Below are 18,911 nucleotides of genomic sequence, written 5' to 3' on the forward strand. Positions count from 1 at the left end.
AACACAGAATTTGGCCCACCCATGAGAGAGAGAGACATCATGACTTTCAAATGAGCAAAGTGGCAGTTGGTCAAGGCCACACCCCCACCCTCCACCTTTTTGTTTTTACAACAACCTGTTTCACAGCCTGAATATGTAAACTCTCTGGTTCTATGGCAATTTCTGAGCCTCAAAGTCGGCAAACCCTGCCAAATTTAGCTTTGAGTGTCACACAACTGCAGTCTGTAAAACAGTTTCCCGTCTTTTTGGTTTGGCTCACATCTAGGCGGGCCAAAATCTATTGTGAACATAAATTGATCTTTTGGATCAAAATTTGCGAGGGGCCAGATTTGGCCCACGGGCCTTGAGTTTGACACATGTGATCTAAACTGAGCTGAATGGTATTTCTTTGTTGCTGACTGGCTTTTACTTCATGTTCCACGAGCTCAGTCTGAACTTGGGAAAACTGCTTTTAACTTTAGTGCACCTGACTCCTGGAACAGATTACAACACTTCCTTAAAATCAACTCAATTGTGCCTCGGTTTTGAACCTGCAAACTTCTACTTGTAACTGCTTTAGATGTACTTTATTTTGCATCCTTATTGTCCTAATTTATTTATCAAATACTTTTCCAATTCTAAATGTTTAATTGTCTTTCTATATTTCTAATGATTGTATTTTCTGTGTTTTTGTCTTTTTCATCTGACTGGATGCTATTGTAAATTAGGATCGCCCCTCGATCTCTCGAGGATAAATAGCCTAAAGGTTGAATGAATGAATGCATTTTGTTCGCGTGAATGAGTGAAATGTCCGCTGTGCACTTGAAGGCAGCTTGTGGACATGAGTCCCCTGGGTTCCCACTGGATACAGTGACGTGTCGTGGATGGAGGGCGGGGCCTGCTCACAGGTGTCAGGTGGGGAAACGTGCGTCCTGTAAATGCAGTGCAGGTGTTCGGCGCCGGTTTTCGGGATCTCGCCTCTCCTCCTGTTGAGTATGGCCCCCAGCTGCTTGGGGAACTGCGCGCCGTTTGTCTTCCTCGCCGTTGTGTTTGATGCCGCGGGTCTGGCTGTACTGCTGGTTGGGATTTTCGGCAACCTGAACGTGGACGGCCGCTTCTATGGGGATTTCCTCATCTACACGGGCTCGATCATCCTGTCCCTCAGTTTGATCTGGTGGGTTCTGTGGTACACAGGGAACGTGCCGCTGCACGCGGAGGACAGGACAGCTGGCTCACTGGACATCACCTTTACGCATTGGGTCGGGAAGCTGTCGGAGAGGCTCTCCAAAGTCCCCATCAAGCCTCTGGAAGCCGGGGAGAAGAAGAAGAAGAAAAGTATTGGGAACGGGAAGGAGGTGAACGGGACTGTGCGTGCTTGTGCGCCGTGTCGGATCACGTGGGGAGATGGCAGCGGAGCGGGTCAGGACAACAGAGGGTTCGATGGATGGACGGAGCGCGCGTCTCCAGCGGACAGAAACGTGGAGCTGGGGGTGTTGCAGAGCTCCGACGTGGCTCTTGCAGGCAGCGGATGGCAGAGCAGATAAGGTGCGTATCATCAGCTCATCCGGGTCTACTCTCTGTTATTGTAATGTCTCACTGCTGTTGAGACTTTGAAAACCATTTCCCATAAAACCCTCTCACTCTCCTGACACTGTAACCTGTTACACTCACTTGCAGTTAAAGCAAGCCTCTGAAACATGTATGATCCTCTGAAAGTCAGCACATTGCCCTGCTCTCGCCTTTAGATCAGTCTGCCCCCAGCTATTCATTCTAGCATAGGGGTCTTTAACGTTTTTATAAGCCAAGGACCCCTTAACTGAAAGAGACGCAGGGACCCACTACTACATATATTGTATAAAACTAGGTTGCATAATAAACTGGGCCTACAATAAGGTGTAGGGCGGCCTAAAGCTTTTATATATACATTTGTTTGCATAGAATACTAAGCTATTAAAATAATAATTAGTTGGCATTATTTTATAAATCATGTTTTGATGTTAAACATGTGGCACCGTGAATCCTTAGGATGAACTGGATCTGTGGATGACTACCTTACCTTTAGGCCAGTAAGTCTATCATCAGTAAAACAAAAATCACAAATAGCCTAATTTATATTTCCTAATACTGTAATATGTTAGATTCATGTTAGGACATTTTAATTTTTGAAAAAGATTTCAAAAGCTTAATAATTTGGTGGCCCCCCTGCAGTAACTCTGGGGACCCCCTGTTGAAGATCTTTGTTCTAGCATCTTTTTGGGCCCTCCTCACATGAGGGCCTTGGGTACTCAGTCCCATTTCCACCCCCAGTCTGACACCACTGAGGTCATTAATGCAATAATTGTCAGTGATCAGATGACACCCAGAGAGTGTAGCCCCCCCCTCCCAGGACCCTGCCTGCCTGCCTGCCTGCTCACTCTGCTCATGATTATTTGCGATTATATCTATTTTTTCTTTCCCCGGCTGCTGTGAAAAGATCTTCAGTGGCCCATGGCAGCTTTTAATTAATGAGCCTGACCGTTTCTGCTCGCCTTCACTGTTCTGCATTATTTTATCCTTCAGTTTGCTTGTAGCTGGGTTGGCAAGCCAGACACCCTTTGGGCAAAAAGGCACAATTGCATTTTTAATGAAACTCAGCAGTGAATATTGAACCAGTGGGATGTAGTGAGTGCAGTAGGTAGGTGTAGGTATGGCTAGGCCACCTCACTCAGCCACCAGCTGCAGGGATCCTATTTAAAAACTGCTTCATGAACACTCCTTCAACCCGCTAGTTCCAGATAGTTAACTTTATTGGGCCATAGCCTGATTCCCATATTATCTAACCTCGAGATATGGGATTGTCTGAAATGACGTAAAGAACAAACATTGCATACTGGTTCCTTACTGTAACTCAACTGTGGTAAATGTGAGTCAAAGACCACTGAGGGCAAGGGTCATGTCCTACATAGTTTTTTTTAACATCCTGAGTTGGAGTTGACATTCTGTAATTACACATAGTGGCTTTTAAAACGCTGACTCTAAATGACATGCCTTGACTACATGACTACTTTCAAGCCAAAAAACATCAAACAACAACCAAGGGATTTTAGTATTTATCCACCAGAAAAATATCCAGGTGTGGTGTAGAAAAGGCTTTAACACAGTATATAGACTATCATGTAATACAAAAAAGAATTTACAAAATTAAATTGTAAAATGAATTACTAAAATGAGAAAAAATCAATGGCTGTGTCGCAATTCTATACATTGTAACAGTATTTATATATTCATCTTTATGGCAATGTACACTATTCTCCCACCTGCATCAACATCAAACTCCAAAATCATGTGTTTTATTGTATAGATGCTGTTTTTCTTTTTTAGTATAGGCTACTTAATATTTTTATTTTCTATAGTGGACACACTACATGCCAAAACCTGCTTAGAATTAGTTTGTTGTATGGAATTGGGACACAGCTGATGTTTTTGGATGGCCAGAAAACAAAAGAAATTGCAGGCAGGTGTGACTGCAATGGGGAAACTGGAGCCCCTTTGTTTCTAACATCCTGGTTTCAACCCTGACTGAGAGCACATAATGTTAAGGGTTTTTTCACTGGACATGCCTGCAATGAACACAAGCCTCCACCTAAGGACAACATTGCTACTGTAGCAGCCGCCAGCCTCTCTACATTTATGAGTGGCATGTTGATCAATTAGATTGATAGTGGCTGAATGGATAAGTAACATGGAGAGCGATAAGGTCCAGCTTTAAGTTGCCTTCTCTGCACGTATTCATGTTGTTGTATAATGTCAACATGAGGCTGTAAGCTGGTAATGATGGACAGTGTTTCATATCCACCTTTAGTTAAAACCTGAAGCAGGGAAATATCAGGAAAATAAAAAGTACTACTCCCATGTCTGTTAGAGAACTGTTAGAGAATTAATTTAGAAATTCCACATCACCATGGCCTGATATTGTCTGAGTGACACTCTGAGCTGCTCTGCTCTCATTTTAAAGTGAAGTTGGTCTGTGGTAGTTGGTAGCCTTTGCAGTTGTATTGCATCTAGCATAATAAAGATAACAGTTTGCCCTTTTGAACTATAATAACAGATTGCTCATTGCCAAGGCTGCTACAGTTAGCGTTGCTGTCTGATCACGGCCGAGTCTTCTCTGATCCATGCAGATATTACACATAATGTTAAACAGAACCCCAACCCCCCACAGCCTTCAATACAACCCCCCACATCAAACTGATGGCCACTCTGGGCTTCATTACTACACCTTGCAACTAGGTATTGGTCTTCCCCATAAACAGATCTTAGTTAGTTCAGATTGGCGGCCATACCTCCTCCACCCTGTTGAACACCGAAGCCCCCCAGGCCTGTGTGCTTAGCCCCCTCCTATTCACCCATGACTGCAATCCCCACCATGGGAGAGAGCTCTATTGTGAAGTTTGCGGACGACACCACCATCATCGGCAGAAATTATGTTTTCTTTAGGCACGTTCTTGTTAACTTTTACAGTGGAGCAATAGAAAGCCTCCTGACTCAGCCCAGGACAGGGGGATTAAACATCATTGCCCAGAACATCATTAGTACCCATCTAGCAAGCATCAGTGATTAGTGAAGACTTTACCCACCCAGATACAGCCTGGGTATACAACCTGTTCACCCTGCTGCCGTCTGGTAAGTGATACAGAAGTATCTGCTGCCGTACCACCAGACTACAGAGCAGCTTCTTTCCTCAGGCTGTGAGACTCAACTCATCCTCTGTACTCAATCATAACAAATTGTTCTTTTTTCTTGTGTAGCATAAAGAGAGTACAACTCACATTTTGTTGTGCAAACCTGTTTTGTAGAATGAATAACAAACCTTGTAATGTGTCTCTGTGTTACGTAATATGTTCTTAGGTTTCTCTTGCAAAAGAGATCACAATCTCAATGAGACTTCTGAATAGATAACTGAGACTTCCTGAATAGATAACTAGCTTAACTATTAGCGCATACTGTATAATGTTCTTTCTTTATTTAGCACATCAAAATAATTTCTACATAATAACCAATCCATCATAAAAACATGCAAGGAAGACAAGAAACCCCGAGGGGCTTTTAAGTGTCTCCCTTTAACATAGAGTATGATTACGGTTTAATATGTAACAAGATGAAAGACAAAAGAAAAAGCAAATAAGAGAACAAAATATACACATCAATACATTTATAAGTAGAAAAAACAAAAGACAAAAAAAAATCAATGGAGAAAAGAATACGAAAGAGAAAAATAAACCAACAATAAAAAAGAGACAAAATATAAAACTTATTTAAATGTAATGCTATAGTGACCAAATCTATCGCCAATTTATTTATTTTGTGCCACCCTTTATTGTTCTTAATTCATTCTTAGTTCTCATACTGCAATATATTAGGAGTGAGTACATTTTAAACCCATTCAAATTCTGCCACCCCATTGGCTCCTTTATCTCAAGAAAGTCAACTTCTTATCTTATTATTAATGTTATCTGAATTAGAAGAGGGAACTCTTCCAGATCTTTTCATGTCTTATTTTACAAACTAATTAAAGCCTTAGTGCGTACTTTTTGATATTAATGAACGTCCGTTACATTCATGCCATTGCCAAATGAGTTGCTACAAAGATAATTAAGACTATCAGCTCCACACAACTCTCTCTGTGTTTCTCAGTAGAACTATGTTCAGATGATTGTGGTGTCCGGTGACTTTCCCGCGCAGAAACTCGAGTGAAGCTAATGACCTCTTCTTAAGAGTCCATCATGTTTTTTTTAATCCTCCGTGTCCTCCTGGGCTACCAGCAACTGTGTGTGTGTGGGGGTGTGTGAGCGATCCCAGAAGGCTTGTGTAATGTGAACATGCCGACAGTGTTGTTGTCATTACTTAGAACTCCTCATGGGGGAGACAGAAACTACGCACTATAGCTTTAGAGATTCACTTTATCGGACAATAATCTTCCATCTCACAAGCCTTACAGATCATATATAAGAAAGACTTTAGCCTATGTCTTCATTTGTGTTTTCCCCTCCGTTCACATTCATTTTCATTGCCAATGTCATGTGTTGTTTTAAACCTATTCTAATATACAACCCTTTCTCTCCTCCTTACAGGTGACGTCAGGACGGACTCTCTCCTGAAAACATGAAGTTATGAACTTTTTTTTATATTTTTTTTTTATTGAAAGACAATTCCTTAATCAGGGAAAAGCCTCCTGCGTCCACAGCAAGCAGGAGGGCTGTGCACAGAGGAAGAAAAGGTCTTTGACATTTACATAGCAAATTTCTATTTTTACGTGTTGATTTTGTGACATGTAAATAATTTTTCTTGGGAATAAAGTGTACATGTATCTGGATGTAGTTGTTGTTTGAGGGTGTTTCTGGGCACAGGTGACTGATACCGTTGGTGCCAGATAAGAGTTGAGTTGAGTTGAGTTGCTGAGTTGTCTTCTCTACCTTTTTTATTGTTTTAAAAGCTTTATGTGCCATACAGGAAGCTGGGTTTTCCTCCCTCTCTGTCACTTTTTGACGGGTGTAAAATGCACTCTCTGTGTTCTTCCACTCTTTTATTCCAAGTCATCAAGGCCAAAAATAAAAGGCCAATATTTCTAGCTCTCCCTAATCCACCTGTGGACTGGATATTAAGCCTGGATCGGTTGATGCTTATGAAATGAAGCCACATCCAATAGAGCCGGGAATTGACATCATTGAGGAAACATTTTTCTCCTGTCCGGGAATTCTCTTGACATCATTAAGGAAACATCATGTCAGAGAGAGGATAATTAAAAGTAAAAAGGAATTTAACGTGTTTAAATTCTTCCTTCCTCATCAGCCTCACCTCAGACTCACAGGCGGTGCTGAGGAGGGAAGAAGCATTTCTTCTGAATTTATTTAGCTCCTTACATTTTTCACGTCACACAGATAAACCGCCAAAGCTGTGAATTCCCGAAACCGTAAGCGCAGCCAAATCCTCCTATCATGGACTATAGGGACTATCGGGGCCATTGCCTGCTGCTTTTCTTCATCGCCGTCATCCTGGATGCAGTAGGCCTCGTCTTCTTCATCGGGGTTTTCGCTCCGCTCAGCTTCTGTGATTTCTTCGTCTTCTCAGGACCCCTCATCATCTTTAGCAGCCCGGTGTTCTGTCCTGAGTTACTGCCCAAATGATGATTAATTTGCAACACAAAGTTTTGCAAATTAAGTTTTCACAGTTTTCCAGCCACTGGTGCTGGAAAATGAAACTAAAGCTACAGCTACAGGTGGAGGTGGTCACATTTTTACAGTTTTTTACAATCGCTATGACACTTTTTTTCAATACTTTTAACAACTTTCCTAAACTCTTAACACCATTAGCCCAACATCCGTCTGTGTAGGCTATACAATTAACACATTTCTTGTTGCTTTGACACAAAATGCATACAGTTAACACAAATTTAAAATGCTTGAACTTCTTTTACACACAAGCTCCACCAAAACCAAAACAATGGATCTTTACTGCCAAATTTACAAATGCTTTCACACTGTATGTCAGAACAGATAACATCATGTTCTAAACCTAACTTATAGGCTAAAGTCAAAGTGAACAGCTGATCATATTGTAAATTGAAACACAAATATTGCCCTGCATTTTATACATGCATTTATTGAGAAACAGCTGATTGAAGTTATGCAAATAGATCAATCACAGCTGATTCCCTTCTAGGAAACACAAGCAGGTGTTGAGGTTCTTTCAATCGCATGATCATATGGTAGTACAGTAAAAGAGGACCTATATGAACAATATACTGTAGATGAACACAGAAAATAAGAAAAATGCCTTCACGAGGGAGAGGAAGAGGAGTACCAGGACAATTCTGTCTCTGTCTCCTTTTTTTCATAAACCGTACGTTCTATAAAGCTACTCTGAGATGGGTCAATCATTTTTTGTATTGAATCTCTGCAGCAAAAGAAACAAATTGGTGGCCAGGTTGGATCAGTGGGTAGAGCAGGCGCACATATACTTGTAGATTTGTGCCTCGACGCAGAGGTCCAGGGTTCAAATCTGACTTGTGAAGATTTCCTGCATGTCTTCCCCCTCTCTCTCCCCTTTCTCACCTAGCTGTCCTGTCAAATAAAGGTGGAAAAGCCCAAAAAATTATCTTTAGTTAGTTTTGTATGATATTGTGCTATGATTAACTAAATGTTGTGAGTTGTGTGTTATGTGAAAATTCTCAGCTTCTACTCGATTTCGCTGCAGGATGTTTGTGTCTTTGCTTCTCCGCCAAAAGAACAGACAAACATGGAACTTTAATCTGAAAGGGCATCTGTATAACGAACACTAGAGTTCACAAACTGGGACAGACTGGGACACGGTTTTAAGGAGGGGGCCACATTTGTAAAATCACACCCTGGTTCTTGGCAAACTGTACATTGATAATAGATACATTGTTTATTCATTATTCAGTGCAGTAAATTAATGTAAAATAATATCAATAAATAGCTGCTATTTGTAACTCCAAATAGCCTACAGTCAAGGTCTCTTTGTAGTCTTGTGCATCTCTTTGTAGTTTTTTTACATTTATTTGTGCACGTTTTCGCCTCTTTGAAGTCTAGTGCATCTGTTCTTAGTCGTGTTGCGTCTCATTGTAGTTGTTTAGCATTTTTTTGTGGAAGTTTTTCGACTCTTTGGAGTATGGTGCATATGCTTTTAGTTGTTTTGTGTCTCTATGTAGTTATTGTGTATCTCTTTGTAGTCATTTTGTGTGTCTTTGTAGTTACTTTGTATCTCTTTGTAGTCGTTTTGTGTCTCCATGTAGTTATTTTGAATCTCTTTGTAGTCGTTTTGTGTCTCTTTGTAGTTATTTTGTATCTCTTTGTGGATGTTTTCATCTGTTTATAGACATGTTGCATCTCTTTGTAGTTTTTTTTGTATCTCATAGTCATTTTGTGTCTCTTTGTGGTCATTTTGCGTTTCTTTGTATTTTAGTATATCTGTTTTTAGAAGTGTTGCATCTCTTTGTAGTTGATTTGTCTCTCTATAGTCATTTTGCTTCACTTTGTAGTCTAGTGCATCTCTTTGTATGTGTTATTCATGATGATTCCATGCTGTAAATTCTGTGTTTAATAAGATAGATTTTGATTACTTGATCAGATCATGTAGATTTTCGATGGTTTTTACTTACGTCTCAAAATCTCTGTCCTCTATTTGGACATTTCCACTCCATTTACATCTTGATGACACTGTTCATGATGTATTTATTCCCTCTCTTTCTTATTGATTTCCTTCTAAGTCCGTTGTTCTCGACTAGTCTCTATGGTGATTTCCCTGTTGTGAAATCTGAGTATTGGTCGTTCAACAGAAACCAGTCAAACTGGGTCCATTAGCCACTGGGACAGGGAGTGCTCTCATGTGTGAGAAGGAAGGGGGAAACATTTTTCCTGTCTATGAAACATAACAATATAAAAATATTGTGCAATCAAACTTTTACAAGCTCTTTGTACAGATGTAGTCGTGATATGTGCTCTTGTATAATCTTTACATCAAGTGTGTGGCACAAGTTGTTTCTCTGTTACTAAAGTAGACACCCTATTTACAGAGTGGCTGATATTTAATCTTAACACTTGAATAATCCTCAGTCGTAACACTCCAGGCCACAAGAATAGAGCCTAAACAAGGAAAACAAAGGGACAAAGAGGAAAACAATAGAAATAAATAATTTTCTAGAAAAAGGTCCACTTGTAATTGCTTTAGATTTACTTATAACACAATGTTATGACGTTTTTTAATTAACAAATTAATGGATTTCAAAATATAGGTGTGAGACGTCTTTGCAAAATCCATGACTCTGCTCTTCACATGGTGTTTTCAGCCATTTAGTATTGCCCAACAAGAGTATTTATAAATGTGTCAGCCGTGAGGTTCCACCTCACACCTATCCTGTCTTTCCAACACCTGTTGCCTGTACAATGCATGGCCAGCAAAAAATAGGGTTGAAAAAAGTCTGAAAAAAGCTAACAAGGGCCCTAAAATTGAGATTACTTACTAAACTAAACGTAGCTCAGCTATGTATTCTGAATGGCAGATTATATGCATACGAGAATACTTTGATTAGTTGGTAGAAGTAATTACACATGAATGAGCACATATTTGTGAAGAACAAAGGGGTTTTTGCCAAGAATCAACTCAAAACATTAGACAATGTACCTTTAAAATCATGATACATTCATGAAATATTATGTATAGTTATATAGACCTTATAAATGCAGTGTTAGTTGGGCCCCCTGCTCTCTGAGTTGTTAGCATTTCATTGACCCTCTGAACTTATTCTCACATGGTTTTAAAAACTGGCCCAATCTAAGGAAGTCCAACGAGGTTAAATGATTCAATATTTCACAAATTACCAAGCAGTAACCATGTCCGAAAAAAACAAACATTGTCTAAAACGGAACCTTTTTCTTTTTTGCTCTCCCATCAACCCCTCCAATTTATCTAGTGACCCTTTGTAGGGGCCTGACCCTTAGGTTGGGAACCACTGGCACCAGCAACAGTAAAATGTTGGTTACATATGCATCAGTATTAAAATGCAATAATGTCACATAATAATTCATCAAAAGACATTTTTCTGCAACCAGTACTTTTGCTTTTGGTAATTCAAGTACATTTGGCTGATAATACTTCTTTCATCTCTGCCCTCTGAACTGTGGTGGAGTACAAGTGTAAAGTACCATAAAACAGAAATACTCAAGTAAATTACCTAAAAGTGTACTTAGTACTTGGTAACTTTCCAGCACTGGTTAAGTCTAAATCTTCCTGGTTCTTTTCACAAGGAGCAGCTGTCGCAGGTCCAGATGTGGAGAGTGAACCCACATCACACCGTTCTGAGGGTTCACGCCGTATTTGACTTATTTCGTCCACTGTTACTAAATATCAGGTAAATGTTTCACCCTGATCACAGCCACATAAATCTCATCTATTAAACCTGATATGGAATTCCATTCTCTGTCCACATTTAAAATTCATTACACAACTGTTCAAATATTTCCTGTAAATGAACTCTTTGTTTAAGGATCCTATAAACCCCAGTTCCCCCTCCACTAAATGGCTGTGCCTTAGTGAGATACTAACTCGACTGAAAGCGTTTCATTAGTGTGGTTTCAGTGGAGAGTTGCTGTGTACCAAGCTGTTAGAAAGCTGTTGACTCATGGTAACAAACTCTAAGCAGCAGCATAACGCTCCCCTTGCTTAGGCACAGATCCAAAAAAAGGGGGTCACATTTGGGAAATAGGTAAAGATTTGTTAAGACTTAAAATCAAAGCTCACGTTCTTGGAAAGTACAAACTGTACATTATTTGTCATAATATGTATTCATTGTAATAAATTAATGCCAAATACACAACCTTAAATATTCTGAATATTAGATATGAAATAATATCAATAATTAGCTGTTATGTGTAATTTCAGACAGTGGTGGAAGAAGTATTTAGATCCTTTACTTAAGTAAGTAAAAGTACTAATAACACTGGAAAAATACTCTGATACAAATAAGTTGAAAATGTTACTTAGGTAAAAGTCTGTAAGTATCATCAGGAAAATGTACTAGTAACTAGTAACTAAAGCTGTCAGACGAATGTAGTGAAGTAAAAAGTAAAATAGTTCTCTATGAAATGTAGCGGAGTAGAAGTAGAAAGTGGCATGAAAAGAAAAGACTCAAGTAACAAATACCTCAATATTTTACTTAAGTACAGTACTTGAGTAAATGTACTTAGTTACATTCCACTGCTGCCTACAGTCAAGTCAAGTAGAACTTTATTTGTCCCCAGAGGGGCAATGGGCTTTTCAGCAGTGACAACGGTGATTCAAGATCAACTCAAATACAACATATAACATTAAAGGGGTGATAGAATGATTATATAGGGTATTTTACACTGTTCCTTAAGGTCTCCTCATAGGGTATGTAACATTGGTTGGGCTGAAAATTGCCCGAATGCTATTTTATTAGGCCCTTAACTACCCTGTGAATATGGCTCTATTTGGAACAAGAGCTTTTCTTTTCTTCCCAATCGTTTGTTTAAATAACTCAACACATTATAATTACACACATTAAAAGATTAACTGAAACCTGTGGTAAGAGATTGCTGGCGTAACAAGCTCGCTGACCGCGCTCTCACTCACATACACCGGGCATTTAGCTAGCAGGAAGAGGGGAGTTGCAAGCCCTGGAGCTCTGTCAGGGCAGGGGCATTTGGTTGTCATTAGCACGCCCGCCGATAGGGGGGGACAAACGGGTCTGTTGTCCCGGGCCCAGAGTAGGGGGGGGCCCAGAACTGGGGGCCCAGAACTGGGGGCCCAGAACTGGGGGCCCAGAACTGGGCCCTCATTAAATTATGGAATAATTGAAAAAAAAAAAATTTAATAGGCCTATTTGTGGAAAAAAATATGTAATATTTGAGAACATAAAAGCTTTTTATTTTTATTCTTCCTAATTGTCCTTGAAATAGTGGTCAAGAAACCCCCCACCCCCAACACAAAAATGGTTTGGCCACTGATCAAAATTTGATGTTGTTGAAGTTCAGTACGCTCAAAATTTCCGGTGCTCAGAAAAGGAAGGAAAAGAGAAGAAGAAAATAGAGGCCTTAGAGATTTTCTAAATAAATATATATATAAAAAAAAAAGGTGGTGACGGTGAAGCTGGAACTGTCAACGTAGAGCAAGGTAAGAAACAGCGCAGCCGACGTTTACGAGCCATGTAACGTAAGCTAACAGGCCAGCTCTCATGTTAACGTCCATTAGCTTGTATAAAAGCCTGACACAACACGTTCTCTTTTACAGAAAGAGTTGAGTTTGGTAGCTCCGTCAGAGAGGATGAGACAGAGAGGAGAGAGATCCAGCTGCTGTCAGGTGACAGAGAGAGTGATGCGGGAGGGGCCCGCTGCCCCGCAACGGAGGGACAGAGTCAGGCTATCGGTGAGAGAGAGAGAGAGAGAGAGAGAGAGAGAGGGGAGAGAGAGAGAGACAGAGAGAGAGAGAGAGAGATGCGGGAGGGGCCCGCTGCCCCGCAACGGAGGGACAGAGTCAGGCTATCGGTGAGAGAGAGAGAGAGAGAGAGAGAGAGAGAGATGCGGGAGGGGCCCGCTGCCCTGTCGGAGAGTCTGAGCAGGATGGATCAGAGACTGATCACACACTTAATTTCAGTGAGAGATGTGAGGAGAGGAGAGGAAAATCAGATTAGAGGAAGATCAGAGGAGAGGAGCAGGAGAGGAAGAGGAGAGGAACAGGAGAGGAAGAGCAGAGGAGAGGAAAAGCAAGGGAAAAGGAGAGATCTGGGCGCGGGGGGCCCACCTAAGCTTATCTCGTCCCGGGCCCAGGCAAGACTGTCAGCTGGCCTTAGCCCAAGAGACGGTGACTTTGCGCGGGTATGGAGTGCAGTGGGCTGCCAGCTCCAAGTACCTCATAGCAGTCTGTGAAGGAAGGCAGGCCGGGCAGCAAGGCAGCTACACATGCAGCACCAGCACTGAACTCCGACACACAGTCGGACAAAATTTGCAATTAGCCATCCATTTTCATGAAGCGGCCCATATTTGAGCTTTACATAGTTGATTTCTCTTCATAAAAAAGCTTCAGAAGTGAATTTTGTTATGGAATAGCAGAGATCTGCGTGACCTAGCTAGATTCAGAAGACTACCTGATCTCAGGTCAGTTGTGTAGCCTATGTAAATGTTGGGGCGTGACCGTTCTCTTAATACACCCAAGGGCTGACAAAGGTTCCGGTTTTTGGGAGGTTGACGTCAACTTCCAGCTTTGTTGAGATTCGCCCGTTTACAGCGGCAGTTTCAAAATATGAGATTTTCATAGTAAATGGGTGTCAATGGGATTTTGAGCTTCTATGTATGTCCTATTTAACCACCAAACTGTCGTTATTCAACTATGACAAGGTAAAATCGGTTTTGCATTCTATCACCCCTTTAAATAGCTAAAATAAATAAAATCATAACTAAAAAGCCAAATTTACCAAATGTGGTTGGGTGGTCAAGTTGAAGTGGAAGTTCGTACAGATATGAACAGATTATGAGAAAATGAGCATCAGGACACCGAAACGTAAACGCCCCCCACCGTAAGATCATATATATACAGTGCCTTGCGAAAGTATTCGGCCCCCTTGAACTTTTCGACCTTTTGCCACATTTCAGGCCTCAAACATAAAGATATAAAACTGTAATTTTTTGTGAAGAATCAACAACAAGTGGGACACAATCATGAAGTGGAACGAAATTTATTGGATATTTCAAACCTTTTAAACAAATAAAAAACTGAAATATTGGGCGTGCAAAATTATTCAGCCCCCTTAAGTTAATACTTTGTTGCGCCACCTTTTGCTGCGATTACAGCTGTAAGTCGCTTGGGGTATGTCTATCAGTTTTGCACATCGAGAGACTGACATTTTTGCCCATTCCTCCTTGCAAAACAGCTCGAGCTCCGTGAGGTTGGATGGAGAGCGTTTGTGAACAGCAGTTTTCAGTTCTTTCCACAGATTCTCGATTGGATTCAGGTCTGGACTTTGACTTGGCCATTCTAACACCTGGATATGTTTATTTGTGAACCATTCCATTGTAGATTTTGCTTTATGTTTTGGATCATTGTCTTGTTGGAAGACAAATCTCCGTCCCAGTCTCAGGTCTTTTGCAGACTCCATCAGGTTTTCTTCCAGAATGGTCCTGTATTTGGCTCCATCCATCTTCCCATCAATTTTAACCATCTTCCCTGTCCCTGCTGAAGAAAAGCAGGCCCAAACCATGATGCTGCCACCACCATGTTTGACAGTGGGGATGGTGTGTTCAGGGTGATGAGCTGTGTTGCTTTTACGCCAAACATAACATTTTGCATTGTTGCCAAAAAGTTCGATTTTGGTTTCATCTGACCACAGCACCTTCTTCCACATGTTTGGTGTGTCTCCCAGGTGGCTTTTGGCAAACTTTAAACGACACTTTTTATGGATATCTTTAAGAAATGGCTTTCTTCTTGCCACTCTTCCATAAAGGCCAGATTTGTGCAGTATACGACTGATTGTTGTCCTATGGACAGAGTCTCCCACCTCAGCTGTACAATCGTTTTGTCATTCAGAGTGATCATGGGCCTCTTGGCTGCATCTCTGATCAGTCTTCTCAATGTATGAGCTGAAAGTTTAGAGGGACGGCCGGGTCTTCGTAGATTTGTAGTGGTCTGATACTCCTTCCATTTCAATATTATGGCTTGCACAGTGCTCCTTGGGATGTTCAAAGCTTGGGAAATCTTTTTGTATCCAAATAACGGCTTTAAACTTCTCCACAGCAGTATCTCGGACCTGCCTGGTGGGTTTCCTTGTTCTTCATGATGCTCTCTGCGCTTTACACAGACCTCTGAGACTATCACAGAGCAGGTGCATTTATACGGAGACTTGATTACACACAGCTGGATTCTATTTATCATCATTAGTCATTTAGGTCAACATTGGATCATTCAGAGATCCTCACTGAACTTCTGGAGAGAGTTTGCTGCACTGAAAGTAAAGGGGCTGAATAATTTTGCACGCCCACTTTTTCAGTTTTTTATTTGTTAAAAAAGTTTGAAATAGCCAATGAATTTCGTTCCACTTCATAATTGGGACCCACTTGTTGTTGATTCTTCACAAAAAATTACAGTTTTATATCTTTATGTTTGAGGCCTTAAATGTGGCAAAAGGTCGAAAAGTTCAAGGGGGCCGAATACTTTCGCAAGGCACTGTAAATTAAGTCATTTACAGTTTTTCTTGCTTTGACCTGCTTACAGTTTTTCTTGATTGCTTTGACCTGCTTAAAGAAACTGGGATCCACTCGGTTTTCATCATCACTGTCTCAGCAGAGCAGAAGACACCTCTTGCAAATGTGTTAACCCTTTCTCATTGGATTGGCACATTTTCCCCACCCTTTTGCAGAACAGTTAACACGGATGTCATTCAAGCAGTCCAAACTCCATTGTTTTAGCTATGGTAACCAAACAGAAACCATTTGTTCCTAACTATTAGAAACTACCTACATCTGTATGAAATCACTGAAGCACCTGTTTGACACTCCTTCACACAAATCTTCAATTAGCAATCAGTCTGCAGGGTTAGGCCATGTGGCCCCATAGATCAGTCTGCAGGGTTAGACCATGTGGCCCCATAGATCAGTGTGCAGGGTTAGGCCATGTGGCCCCATAGATCAGTCTGCAGGGTTAGGCCATGTGGCCCCATAGATCAGTCTGCAAGGTTAGTCTATGTGGCCCCATCATCAAGACAGAAGAGACTGAGTATCAATAGTGGCTATTTCTTATACTCTACAGTAATAGATGTTTATACTTTACTGTAATAGATTTTATTTTCATTTTCTTAATTTCTTATACTCTAATAGATTTTATTTTGGTTTGGTTTACATGTATTTTGTGTAATATTTACAGTATTTCAGTTTTCAGCCACAGTTTGAAAATAAGAATCAATGGAATCAATAAAATTTTCATCAAATCATTTCTGATTCTGGATCCAATTCTTTGCAAGAAGGCAAATTTGACAACAAATGGCACTGGCATGAAAGCTCCGTACAGTAATAGGCTACAATGACAAGCAATGGTGCACTGATTCGCACTGAGTGCTGTATTTTGTATTTTGTTGTCCACTGTGTAATGGTTGATTGGAAGAGCTCATACACTTGTTTGCAAGTTGTGTTGTTTGAAGGTAAAATTTGCTTTTGTTGCATATTTTAAATGTTTTGGCACGGTTAGAGCCTTTTGCAAACAAAATGTTTCATTTTGACCATGAGTGCCACTGTTTCGGCCTGTGTGTTAACTGTTTTGAAAATGGGGAGTTTGAGTTGACTGTTGTATCAAAGGAATCAAGAAAATCTGTAATGTGTGTAGACAGTATTGCAAATGAATAAAACTGAATGTAAAAAATTAATGTAGTAATGTATATATGCATAATGAGAAGTATATATATTAGTAATCTCTATATGCATAATGAGAAATATATATATATTAGTAATGTATATGTATAGGGTGGCTACATTAATACAAAGTAGCCACCCTATGCTTTTTTATTAATAAGGGACAAAATTCCAATAATTAACCCTGACAAAGCACACCTGTGAAGTGAAAACCATTTCAGGTGACTACCCCATGAAGCTCATTGAGAGAACACCAAGGGTTTGCAGAGTTATCAAAAAAGGCAAAGGGTGGCTACTTTGAGGAATCTAAAATATAAGACATTTTTTCAGTTATTTCACACTTTTTTGTTAAGTACATAATTCCATATGTGTTCATAGTTGTGATGCCTTCAGTGAGAATCTACAATGTAAATAGTCATGAAAATAAAGAAACACATTGAATGAGAAGGTGTGTCCAAACTTTTGGCCTGTACTGTATACATTACTACTATATATTTTATTCTCATTATGCATGTATACATTACTACTATATATGCATATACTTATACATCTCATTATGCATATAAACATTACTACTATATATACATATATATATCTCATTATGCATATATATGCATTACTAACTACAGTTTGGGGCTGGATTATTAACAATATAATCCTAAATACCTCTACACATTAGACTACTGGTAACAGTACACCAGTAGCGATCCTAGCTGAATAAAAGCAGAGAGATGTCTCTGCATGAGAATAAAACAGCAGCAGGTGGCAGCACTGGACTGATGTTTCACTGCAGCTCAGCTCAACTCATCTAGTCCTACTACTGCTGTTATTACTACTGCTGTTACTACTACTACTACTACTACTACCACTACTAAAAATAATAATAATAATAATAATAATAATAATAATAATAATAGTTCAGAGAGAACTAGTGTCCCAGTATGGAGACATTATAACATGTGTAAAAGCTCACAGCATCACACAGGTGAGATGAACGACAGCTGCAGACACACTTACAGTCACATTTTGTTAAAGTTGGATATCATTGAGGCAAAGGTAATATATGAAGATCAAACTGAAGGTCCATATGATTAAATGATATGTGCTTTAATGTTCACAATGAACAATGTTTACCCTTATAATTTACCATACCTTGGTATGAAGAAATTGTAAAATAAATTATGATTCTGCAAATGCCTACATACATATGGTAAGGCAAAATATTACATTTCTCAGCATTACAGCACTTACAAATTATAAATTAAAAGTAACAATTTAATAGGTGAAGTAAAATATTTGAAAAATGTTTATTGATGTGACATTTATAACTTGTAAATTTTTTGTAATGTGATTTATCCTGTTTTGTTTTAGACTGAAAGTAATGAGAATAACATTTTTGTGAGAATATTTTTGTTTTCTATACTAAGACCTTTCTTGAACAGTAGCATGGCATGGCCTTAGAGAATTTATTCAATAATGTATTATGTTAGATAAATTATTATAGATAATACAATATTATATATGGACTGTATAATTACATGTTGCATGTTATTATCTTAGAATATATATTTTATCTATAAACTGGAAAAACAAAAAATAGGGTTGAAAAGTCTGAAAAAAGCTAATAAGGACCCTAAAGTTGAGATTACTTTAAACATAGCTGAGTTCTAACTGAGCTACGTTCAGGACCAATACAGTGTGCATAAATGACATAATCATATCTATATGATTACGTCATTGTCAGAGAACACGTGCGAAATGGCGCGTGGGGTTTCTCAGTGCAGCTGCAGCACATCCACCCACTGGCATCAGAACGAACACCAACCGAACCACAGTCTGCTCTGTGGCCATGTCAACACACACACACACACACACACACACACACACACACACACACACACACACACACACACTGCTGGCAGCATGGCTGCTGCTGTACTACAGCTAGTACACTAACTGCTGCAGGAAAGCCCTGGCTGCATGGAGCTCTGCATGGAACCGGATTCATGCAGTGGTAAATATTAC

At 39.9% G+C, this 18,911-nt stretch overlaps 1 protein-coding gene across 1 annotated transcript; it reads left to right on the top strand.

Annotated features, from left to right (window-relative positions):
• The first annotated feature begins 974 nt into the window (after positions 1-974).
• On the top strand, positions 975-6,331 carry LOC120550615 (transmembrane protein 238-like). The gene is made up of 2 exons (XM_039787220.1): positions 975-1,524; positions 6,090-6,331. The coding sequence occupies exon 1, from the start codon at positions 975-977 to the stop codon at positions 1,521-1,523; it is 549 nt and encodes a 182-aa protein (XP_039643154.1). The 3' UTR covers position 1,524; positions 6,090-6,331.
• The last annotated feature ends 12,580 nt before the right edge of the window (positions 6,332-18,911 follow it).

The sequence above is a fragment of the Perca fluviatilis genome, chromosome 21 (genome assembly GCF_010015445.1).
Source record: "Perca fluviatilis chromosome 21, GENO_Pfluv_1.0, whole genome shotgun sequence".
Taxonomy (NCBI): domain Eukaryota; kingdom Metazoa; phylum Chordata; class Actinopteri; order Perciformes; family Percidae; genus Perca; species Perca fluviatilis.

Coding starts and splice junctions, on each gene's coding strand:
- LOC120550615 (XM_039787220.1), top strand. CDS start 975: ATGGCCCCCAGCTGCTTGGGGAACTGCGCGCCGTTTGTCTTCCTCGCC.